The 11,733-nt window shown below is 43.2% G+C and overlaps 2 protein-coding genes across 2 annotated transcripts in view; one reads left to right on the top strand and one right to left on the bottom strand.

Annotated features, from left to right (window-relative positions):
- The window catches only part of maea (macrophage erythroblast attacher, E3 ubiquitin ligase), an 87,279-nt gene that overhangs the window by 2,507 nt on the left and 73,039 nt on the right, over window positions 1–11,733 (top strand). The window lies entirely within an intron of this gene.
- On the bottom strand, window positions 1,248–8,573 carry spon2b (spondin 2b, extracellular matrix protein). The gene is made up of 6 exons (XM_010742935.3): window positions 8,221–8,573; window positions 6,782–7,040; window positions 6,211–6,434; window positions 4,266–4,457; window positions 3,845–4,031; window positions 1,248–2,211 (listed from the first exon to the last, which is right to left on the bottom strand). The coding sequence occupies exons 2-6, from the start codon at window positions 7,014–7,016 to the stop codon at window positions 2,033–2,035; spliced, it is 1,017 nt and encodes a 338-aa protein (XP_010741237.2). The 5' UTR covers window positions 7,017–7,040; window positions 8,221–8,573; the 3' UTR covers window positions 1,248–2,032.

Genomic DNA, 11,733 nt, shown 5'->3' with positions numbered 1-11,733 from the left:
ATGTTAGCCCAGTCCCTGTGCAGCAAACGAAACCTCAACCAACAGATGAGTTAACAACATTCAGACTGAACTCTGCTCCATGCACAGAAACAGCCGGACAGTTCGAGTTTAAATAGCGTAGCCCGTCAAATTGGCTGGGGATTGGTGGTCCAATCGTGGACTCTCCAGGACTCCAAGAAACACCTCCTCAGCGGGGACCAATCAGGGGCCGACAACCACACACCTGAGTTTACATACAAAACATAACACTACAAGGCAAGTCATACAATGTGCAAGATGGTGGCAGATGTAACAAGTTACAACAACGTAAGTTTACAGGAAGAGTATTCCATAAGTGCTGGAGCACGATCACCTTGTGTACGAGGGACAACCAGTAAGCCCTGGTCAGAAGATCTGAGTGAGCAATAAGATCATCAATCTTATTGTTTGTACATTAGAAACATTATGTCTTGCTGTGTGTACACACCATAGTATACTCTTAGCTGATGGAACTGGATCTGTTAGTCTCCTGCCTCTCCTGATTCTCTGGCCCCGTAATTTTCCCTCTCCCTTGTCATTCAAAACAGAAGGAGCTCCCTCATGCACCAGATGTTTAGTTCTTATTGCTGTTCAATCCGTCATCTGCAGTATAGTTTCTGTGTTGCATGGCGGGAAAGGGGGTGGAGGTCATACGTGATTTTTTAAAAATCTGTTTTACATATTTACACCAATATCGTTCACTGAAGAAGAATTTTGTAGTCTTCACCGTGCCCAGAATCCTTTTCTGAAGAGAAGAGGTCACTTTATGTGTAACTGGTGTCTGTTCTGCCTATCAATACTGGGACTGTGCTCGCACTGGACGTCACAGCATGAAGCGAGATTTCATGCCTCGTAATCTAAATCAACATTTGGTGAACTGTTTTAAATACTTGGGGAGCACATTCATCCATTTTATGACCAACACTTCGTCAGGGCGAGTGCAAGCCAACACCGGGACTTGAACCCGGGTCATCATCCAGTTAAAAGCTTTTCTCCGTACACTCGATTTGATCCTGCAGCCCCGGTGTTAGTGATATCACCCCGGGAGCCCGAATGTGTGGTTGAGATTTAAAGGTTGCACTGAGCAGAGGCGCTAAAGAAGATTTAAATTGATACAGGACTGTTATTGAGATTATGTGCTGTGAAGTTATACAACATATACTGTGTCTGTCTTCAAAAAACCAAGAAACAGTGAAGTCACGATATCTTAAGATATATTTACACTTTATTGACCATACATACAACATACATTTTTTTGTACATTTTTCGTATTTTTTACAAAAAAACACATTTTCTGTACTGAACTAATATCTCAATAACATAAAGGAATACAAATTCTTACTTTCAGATTTGATATACTGTACACTACAGGTTAAAATCCTGTCAATAAATATATTCTTTGTCTTCAGGAGAACAACCACAATGTAAACATTATGTTTTAAATGAGGGCCGTACATTAATTCCTATGTCTGACTCAGTTTTTTTCTGCTAATGGAACTTATTGAGGCGTCTTGTTTTCCCCTGTGCCGAAGCTGATATTATGAAGTATGTCTTGGTTATAGGGATTTTAGATCTTAAGTATCATTTATATGGATTTCTTTTGAAATCTGCTGCTAGGAGTTATAATCCACTGCAGGCAAGAGATTGTCTGTGATGTTTAGAGATGTCAAACCAAACAAAATTATAATGTAAGTGTTTTTCTTTCTATCCTCAGACAGTTTTGATAATCTGCCTAAACTGAACTGGTGTCTAATAGCTATTTTTGCCAAACTACACCTTTACAGAGCTGTCAGATGTATCAGTGTGACTTGAGGATGAGACTCTCCCGGTTTAACAGTCAGTCACGGTCAGGGTAGAAAAGAATGGTTCATCTTAATTATGCCTCATGTGAATAAGCCGCAGACCTTTTGCTGTTGTTTCTCCGCCTCCGTCCCTTCCTCCCTTTCCTCGCTTTCCTCTCTTTCTTCTCTCTCCTCTCCTTCCTCTCTTTCTTCTCCCTCCTTTCCTGGCCTAGTCATAAACAGTTGTCCGGGAAGCATTTCCTCTCTTCCTCCAGCAGGGGGCACGCAGCCCCGTTGTTGGCCGGGTGCATCAGGATGTAGCGCGTGCGGTGCTGCACGCCCGAGTCTCCACACTTGCCTTTGCACAAGCCCCAAGGAGACCACACTGACACCTCGCAGTCCAGAGGGGTATCTGCAGAGAGAGCGGGGAGGGGGGCGTGATAATCACATTAACATTTAGGTTTGAGTTATTGCTTCCCAGCTCTCGTGGTACCTAGTTATCAATTTATGGCTTGGACGTGGCAAATGGTTGACATTTGTGAGTTGACGTTGGAGTTTCCTTTTATTAGTATGAATGGAAAGGAGGGGAATTAGTCATAACAGGGAAAATCTCTGCTCTTCCACCCTTTTGTGTCTTTAAAAAGGCAAATAAAATAATGAAAGGGATTTACAAGAAATGTGGCGTGCGTCCCGTTATAGATTCTTGGCTGGGGTTTTGCTGCTGAGCTTACATTTGATTGTGACTCTGAATTTTTTTTTTTTTATCTGCATTTATTGAGTGATTTAGCTTTTGCTGACTGTGCTCGCTCTGTAGTGGATTTAGAGCCGTGCTAAAAGGCACTTCATTGATTTCTTCACTTCCCTTTCTCCTTGGCTACCTCAGCCTACCTTGTTGTGAACTAGCGTACAGCTGATATGTATCGCAGACTTTGCTGTCGGTTAAAGAGTAGAAAAGCAGAAGGATGGGAGGGCAGTACGGAAGTTACATGGATGGATGGATGGACGCTCGGATGGAGGGATGGAACAAGCAACAAGTCTTATTTTTACATCAGTATTGAATTTCACAGACACAATCCAGAGCAGGTGATTGCTAATCTCTAATGAAAGTTGTTGTTGGAGCCTTGAGGGAGAAGGCATAAAAGAGATGGAGGGATTAATGGAGACAGGGAAGGATAAAGAGGTGGAGGACGAGTATTGGGATCAAGTAAGGAAACCCCAACAGATTCTTGGCCCCTCTCTGTTGTTTGTTGATGGGTAGTCAGGGGAACGGACTTGTAGTCTGTGATGCTGAGTCAAACCTTTACAGTTACCCTGAATCTGATTACCGCACTGTCAGCTCTGCTGCCAGGTTGACACGCTATCTACTTTCTGTGGTGAATTGTGTTTTTCTAAAAGGTTATTTTTTTCCCCCTCCTTGTCATATACATCAGTCGCACACAGACAGGTTGTTTGACTACTGCAATGTTGGCTTTACTTGTAGTAGTAGTTTGACACACTCTTCGTCTTTATTTTTCCAAGCTGTCTTTCTATTTTTCCTTGCAGTTGGGCTTTTTTTACTGTTACCACTAATCTGTAAAACAGTCTTAAAGTTTAACAGTCTAAGAATCAACATTAAGTAAATCCAGCTTCACCTTATGGATCCAGCTCTAAAAACATACGTGTCTACATCCTATATTTGGTCATGACCCAAACGTTGCCGTACATAATTCCTACATCGTTTTCTTAAAAGCTCTTTCCCTTTGTCCGTCTCTCATCTTTCTACTGTTCCACTGGATGCCAGATGTGCCCTTGGCATTTTGCGATGCCCTACCCTCACTTGACTTTTCTGGTTTCTGGTTGGAAGTAATTGAGTTTGTGTGTGGCCTATAATGTTTCCCAAATGCTTTCATATGAGTCAGCAAAAAAGAGTTGAAGCAAAGAAAGTATTGCAAGAACATCATGTTGATCTTTCTGATCCATATTTGAGCAAATTGTGCTGGCTGTGTTTAAGTGCTTGTACTCGTTTTTTACCATAAATTAATTGTATTTAAGCTCTTCCGACTTACTTATGAGCTTGTCCTCGATCTCGTTTCCTGTTGGTAGCTGGTTGGATTGGGTGGGCTCCACTGGCAAGGTGATGATCTGATTGGTCTTCTTTACCTTGGTGAGCGTTATCTTGGCAATGGGTGGCAAGTGCTTCAGGCGGGGGTAGAAAAAGGAGTTGGCAGGGTGGCTTGGAAAGGAAGAAGTGATCTGTGGAGTGGAAATGGACAGTGGAGGTGAAGGGGGCATCAACCTTTATCGCAACATCCTAGTACTACAATGGAAGTAACATTCAAGGCATTTATTCTATCTTTTGTTTGCTTCTTCTTTATACAACAAAAACCTGGTTTTATCAAGCCGCCTTAAGTTCATGTCCCTGTTGACACGATTAGGGAGTTTGAGCTTTGGATCAGTGGATGTTTCACTTGGCTCAGGCCGACCCACCTGTGTGATCCTGTCCTGTGGAATGGTCTCGAAGTTAGGAGAAGAGAACGTGAACCCGCTGTCGGTTCCCGCGTCGTACGGGAAAAGCTCCAGCGACACGTTCTCTTTCCAGTGGTCGCCGTCACACAGGTCAAAACTGTCCACACCCACGAACCAGTCCGGGCTCGGAACGATTCGCACGATAAACGACAGCTGCAGATAGAGAGGAGGAAGTAGACCGTGGGGAGTGAGACGGAGCGTAGAGAGAGAAAAAGAGGGAAATGAGGAGGTGGGACGGAGTGACAGATGGAGATAAGGAGAGGAAGAAGACATGGGTGGGAAAGAAAAGGGAAACAAGTTATTTTATTTCACCATATATGATTTAGTCTCAGTGTTTGTCTGTGGGTAACTGTTTTACCTCATGTTGTGTCAATTGGACAGCAGGTCAAAACCACAGAGGAAGAAGTGGGTTGATATCATCTCATATTTATCAATTTAAACGTTTGATGTATCCATTTGTTTAACTTCTATAACAGCAGAGGAACTGCTAGAAGTATTTGGGTTCCTTTGGAAGTTACAGTCAAGTGTTCTGTTTATTGTCCAGACTTTGGCTACAAAACATCTTTCCTGTGAAGTTAAAGCTCTCCAATGATTTAGTCTTCATCCCCAATCATATAATAATGTGTTACACTGTGCTGTAAGGGAGGAAGGATAGTTGGGATTCATTGTCCAGTAACTCAACCACCTCCCTACGCGTGTGGTGTTATTTCAGTACCAGAGTACTGTTGGTTTTGTGTTAGTGAGCGTCTTCTGTCTCCAACTGGCTTTTTTCCATTTCTCTCGCCCTCCAAGACGCTCCATCTCCACCTCCTCACTCTCTCCTTGGCTCTTGTCCAAGCCTAATATTGTGTTTGTTCAGATGTGTCCCCAACTTTATGACCTACCCAGACACTCATCAGTAGGAAGTTTAACAGCCAGCTCCTGCTGAGTTTTACATAATTCGTAGAGACATAAATTAGGCTTGTTACGATTTCGGAAGCTCTCTTTAGGATGCAGCGTATGGAAAAAACAGTCCGGACCTGCTTTTATAGTAGCATTGACCTACTTAAACTGACAGAATGGAGCTCTTTCTCATTATCTAATACTTTTTATGATCAACAGTTAGCAGCACTATGACAACCTATTACTTGGCTAAAACGACACTTGGGGCTTTAACTAAAAACTTACGGTAAATTTAGTTTTTTTACAACGCTGGTCTCATTTTTTAAGTTTTGGTCGTTGTTAGTCACAATCGTAGTGCTAGGACATGCAACAACCTCAATGGAAATGACTTATTCTGCCATTTAGGACAACTGCAGAGCCCAATAGATCTTTCCTTAATAAAGACATAAATACAGACATTTTTTACCTCTAAATAATCAGTTTATATTGGACATCTGCATGATCTCAATGACGTTAGAGCCGTTGTGAAGCTCAAAGTGTGGTGGCTTTGGCTACTTGGCAGTGCTGGCTCCCCACTAATCCAAAATTGGGCTGAGAGGGAGCGTGACTGGAGCTGAAGTGGGCTGAATGAAGCCTAGTTGCTCAAACAAGCCACCTGTAATGGTGTATCAATGGCCCTATTAATTTCTTCTGCAATCATGGCAATTGCTCAGACCCCATGGGGGGTTATGGAGACTAACTTGTTCTGTAGCCAGCCTTAAGTGGAACTGCAGTTTTTTGCACTTGGCTTCATTGCACAGCCATGAAGGTTGCCACTTGATTATATCTAATAATAATGTTGGCTAAAACTACAAAAAACCTCTCCTTGGTGTTCATAAGAGCTATGATTGACAACATATTTTGCCATCTAACCTGGGCTCAGCACAGCTTTGCATGACCTTGTTATTGACCCGTCAGAAAAAGTCCTCTGATATACTCAACGCCCTGAATCAGACTTAAGGAAACCAGGTGTTGAGTGACTTACATAGGAGTGCCTGGCGAAGACCTCAAACTCAGTGCATGTCTGGCCTGTTCCTCCCACAACAGCGGGAGCGGAGAGGATCCCATAAACACTCTGGATGCGTTCGCCGGCCGCCTCGACTTCCTTCATAAGCGTCCAGGCCTCGCCTTTCTCAGCAAACTCCCTCACTCCGTTGCTGGCAAACTCATTACGCTGCCAGATGTGGTAATCAGAGCTGTGAGTCACCCCTAAGAGCAGAGAGAGAGGGAAAGAAAGTTAGTTGTTACAACCGGTATTAATCTGCGGTCATCAGAGATATAAACTGGATTAGTCAGCTTATCTGCACAAGGATATAAAAAAGTAGGTTGTTATTAATTGTGTTACTTGGGATCGAGTTGTGGATTACTGAGATTACATCTATGTTGACTCAACAATCAGTGGAAGTCAATGGGCAACATTTTTTAACATTTACTTCCAGTATACTGACCAATCAGGGCATTCTTCCTGTCTACATCAAGATCCAATCAGTACCAATTCTGTGAACTGTAAGAATACTCAACGGCAGCTTGCTTGCTTGTTTGCAGCGTGCACGTACCGATAATGTTCGACCACTGTGCAGGGGGGCGGTAGACCGGATACTGCTTCGGGAAAGCTGCCTGGGTCCACTTGCCAGTAAACGTTAGCCTGTACTGGGCGGTTTCCGAGGCCGTGCACATTGGGACGTCGGTGGGAACAGGCATCGACCGAACACCTTGGCCTAGTGTCAACATCATGACAATCAGGTGGCAGAGCGCCTCAGAGACGGAGAGGATGTTCCTTGTGGTGTCCATGATAGTGAGGGACCTGAAGGAGGTCTATACAAGACAAAGAGCAGAGAGGCCTGAGTCATCAAGCTGTAATTGTGAAACTACAAACTTTGTCGTGCTTTCTGCTGTTGCTGCACCTCAAGACATCGGATGTAGGGCACGTTTATCAACTGTTGCTATAAATACATTTGACTCAATTTATTCTGCCAAAGATGATTTCGTCACTCTTTTTTCGTACACGTTACCTGCCTCTAAAGCTTAGTGCAACAGTGTGAGTTGCAGTTATTTTTGTCTTTGTCTTATTTATTTTGACGTCTCCACTTGTACTTGTCTTTTTCCTGTCAGATCTGGTACTTCACAAGACTGACGAGGAGAATTAGTGGAAGGGCTAAGAGCCTGGCTGCAGCGTCAGTGTCGAGTTAACAAGTGGGGCATGTGACTCAGAGGGAAACAGTTTTTCCATTGTTTAGACTTATAAATTCAGCTAAGCAGAAGGAGATCTTGTATTAATTTAGATGTGACAGTTTGGTTTTTGTTGTTGCTGTAGCCTGGAGAGCTCTACATTCCTCCCTTCCTAAAACTATGCCAGCTGACATTCCCAAGTTTGGATGCCTCCTCATTAACCAGTATTTTAATGCTCCAGAGAGGGAGCAGCAACATGGCACTCATCCTGCAACCTCCTTGAACTCAAGGGATCTCAATTCTCTTTCTCTTTAAACACTGTGATTTAAAACTCTGTCATGGATACGTATGAAGAGTCCTGCGGTTAATGTTCCCCCGTGGGACATGCATTCATTTTATATGAAGCACATCTTCGCTTCTGAGAGATGTACATGATCAGCATGGACACATTAAATCCTGCTTAATGCAGGTTAACTTCATTTAATCATGCCTAAATTTTGATGAAATGAAGGTGGGTGCTATTGCAATTTTACAAATTTTCACAAAAGTAGAGCGGGATGTGTTCAACGTTTGTTTGCACCTATTATTTCTAAATATAATCTCATTGCATCCATATAAAATCTGTTGCATCCACTTATTAATTTGAGGTGTTTTCCTACTGAAATATGATTGCATATAATTCCACACTTACAGAAATAATTGGCAGTAATCATGCGTGCATACTTGGTATAATACAGCTGTCATTTCCATCAATTTGAGTGCCGTCTTTCAAAATGTAAGCACCTCTGTGCTGACAGGATAAAGATGTGGTGCAGAAACTACTCACTGGCTTTCGCTCAGGGTTCCAGGTGGATGAAGGGTTGCAGCAGATGAGTGGAGAGGAGGGCTTGGAGGTGGAGGAGAAGGGAAGAGGAGAGCGATGGATGGCTGTCGGGAAGAGTGACTGCGAGGCTCAAACTTCTCTTTCGCCTATTTATGTCTTCCAGGAGGTTCACCCCTCTCTCTCTCTCTTCTCTTCCCCCTCCTTCCCCCTTTTTGCTCCACTCCCCTCTTAAACTTGTTTGACTTTTCTCTCTCTCTCTGCTTCTCGATGACTTCCCTGCCCCCTTCATGCCCTTTGACTTTGGCTCTGCCTCCTTTACTGTCCTCCTCCTCTCTCTCCTACTCTTTTTAAGTAGCCCATTAACTGAACTAATGTGTTCAGCAGTTCTGGATGCACAGCCAGGGGTACTGTGCAACTCTGTGGGAGTGTCATTTCACAGTGTGATACTGTAGGTCTCTATACGTACAGATATGACTAATGAATCTTCTGATGTATTTCTAGGATTCTTTAAATGTCTCGTCGTCAGGGTTTTGACCTGCAGCCGAGCTGCTAGATCCAATCGTAGTGCTGCTTTTTAACTCACGTTGGAAGTTATATTGCCTCTGTCACAGTCAATTTGCATAACTCCTTTGATGTGTTTCTCTGGGTCTTATAAAGCCAGGCGAGTCGAGTCATCGTCCAACAAGATGTCGAGGAATTATAGGCCTTTTAGACACAAAGAGACGATGTGTTTGAAACTTACACCTTCAAAACATTCCTGCAGCAGCAGGCGATTTCACGTGTTTATAGTACTAATGACCTTTTTGATTTGTAAAGGACCCCGATTTATTACATTTACTTCATATTGTGTAAACCTCACACCCACGTCCACCCAGTGTTGTAAAGATTAGACAGCTGTCACCATGTAAAGCAGTTAGGGATGTAACTAATGATTTTCCTGATTAAGAAATTTCTTTATTGTGTCAAAAAATAACTAATTAAAATAGCTTGTTTTGCCTGAATAACACAATGATATTAATTGAACAAGCAACTTTATTCATCCATCCATTAATCCTATCGGGGGGTCAGGGGGCTTGGAGCCTATCCCAGCTGACATGGCGAGAGGCGGGGTACATCTACAGACAGGTCACCAGTTCGGCACAACAGTATTTACGATCAGACACCTATAGGATTTACATTTTCTGTTGATTGATAAATAAACCAATCGTTCCATTTTAAATGCAGTTGCAGGAACGAATTTTGTGGAAATCTCTTTGGTGGTGATGCAATGGATGTTTGACAGCTGGAGTTCTATGTACGAATTGCATTGCATCAAAGCTGAATATTGTGAAAACATGAACGTGACTTTGGTCGTGTGTCTCAGCTGCTCACTGTGATGTATGGCGTTGATTGCTCAGTGCTGTTTCACATAACTTCCTCAGGTTTTGTCGCCTTTGTGCAAAGTAAAAGTATCATCCTGTCTAATTTAGTGGAGGTTGAACACTGCTGTCTTTTGCATGACGAGGCATTTGTATTTCTGCAGAATCTCTTGACATTTTTCAGCTCTAACGACAACAAAATTCATGAAATTCTCATCACATAATCAACAGATTATCATCCTGTAGGACTTAATAAATGCACATAAACAAATGAACACTAATTACTGTACGTGAACTTAAAAACAAGCATCGCTACAAGCACGAAGTGTTCGTGGTCACGTTTGAGTTTCCAGGTTTAGACCGGACACGAACAGACGACGCAGTGTGTCTCTCGGAGTGTTTTACAGTGTGTGATGTGTGACTACCACACCTGCAGGCAGCCATGATAACAGCTGCTGTTTTCTCCTGGACCCCGTGTTGTGGGTCTTTAGTCTCTCAGCCAGGTTAAAGGAAGTATGTGACTGTGTGTGTGTGTGTGTGTGTGTGTGGAGGTCGGGGGTGTGGTGCTTGACTTACTGAACCTGGAGGTGGCAGACAGTTCTCCATATACTTGCGTGCAAACACACAGATGTGCCAACATGCTGAATCAGCCCACATATAATGTTTTCCATATGGTCACGTTTTTATTTAACAAACACAAACTAAAACACCTACACACACACACACACACACACACAAATACACAAATACACACTAATACACACTAATACACTGGGACCAGCTGCCCTCACTCAACCTCTCTCAATTTCCAGGATTTATTGTTTGGACCTCAGACTGCAGTGTGATTTCAGTCAGCGGTGTTTCGAAAAATGGAACGTTAACTCATCACCACCGTCATAACTCTTGCACCCTGAACAGAGCTGCACTGTGTTCGATTTTTATCGAGGGGAGAAAGTAGAAGCTGGTTTTCAGCTTTGGTGCCTTGGACTCAGAAGTACCGCTGGCTTTCATTCACAAGGTGGATTCACAGGTACCATCTGTAGCGCACTGCATCGCGTCTAAAAAGGCAGCAAGGTGCCATATTCACTAGTAAAATCATGCTTTATGTGTCTGCGTGTGCAGACGTCCACACTGCTGCAGTGTCCTGGATCAAGTCCCTGAAGCTCAGCTCCTGGTATGTTGCCCTGTTGTAGACCTCCGACCTTTGACCTCCCCAGAGATCAATAAAGTATCAAGTTATTGTAGACAGGTTGACCTGCGACTAGGCGGAGTGACGTCACGCTTAAGTTTTCTGTCTTTTCCCTTGTTATTGTTTGTTATTCTTGTTGATTCAGACACAGATGCTTTAGCTCATATTATTGCATTATTGCCTCCTCTGTTGCTATGGCGAAGGACAACTTCAGAGGTGAACCATGGCCATGTGACTCGAAAAGTGACTGCAGGTCTTGAGTTAAAAGCGCCCTGGCATCGGTCGGTGATGAAACAAGCGGCCGTCTGTTGTTTGAAAGGAAGCTGTAAATACCGAGAGGAGAGGAGAGTCTAAGGGAATATAGGTCAGGAAACACCACGAGCGCCTTGGGCCAAAGAGGCGAGTCTGGCACGTGTCTGCTGCAGATGTGGGGGGAGTCGACGATGTGGGTACAGAGTGTGGTGGAAAGGTGTGTCAGCATCTTTATTATTTCAGTGGTTCAGCTTTCTAGTCTAAAGTTCAGTATAATGGTGTGTTCACCTGAGATATAATGCTTCATAAATGATTCATAAAGGGACAAACTAGCTCAGCTGTGACACATTTCTGATGAATACAGACATTTCTGGATGGTCATGTGGGTGAATTTACAAAATGTCTGCATAGATGGTGTAATATTTAAGGATGTTATGGGACAGTTAGCCCTAATGTACAGTTTAAAACAGTTTTAAGCAATGATGGCATCATGTTATTGTTCCGCTACTAATAGAAGCCTCACTCATCACCGATCTCTCTCCTAAACTACTGTACGAGATCTAAATTACTAATACAGTGCAGGTCCTTTATCGTGAAGCAGCCACAGGAAACCAAGATCTACAAAGATCTTGAAAGAGAAAGAGGTAACGGTCAGAGATCTTACTACAGTTTGAGAGAACCAGTGACATTGTTTGCAATACTGTCATGTACGTAACT

Source organism: Larimichthys crocea, chromosome I (genome assembly GCF_000972845.2).
Source record: "Larimichthys crocea isolate SSNF chromosome I, L_crocea_2.0, whole genome shotgun sequence".
Lineage (NCBI taxonomy): Eukaryota > Metazoa > Chordata > Actinopteri > Sciaenidae > Larimichthys > Larimichthys crocea.
The sequence above is the reverse complement of the archived record's forward strand: the minus strand, read 5'-3'. Positions and strand labels throughout refer to the sequence as shown.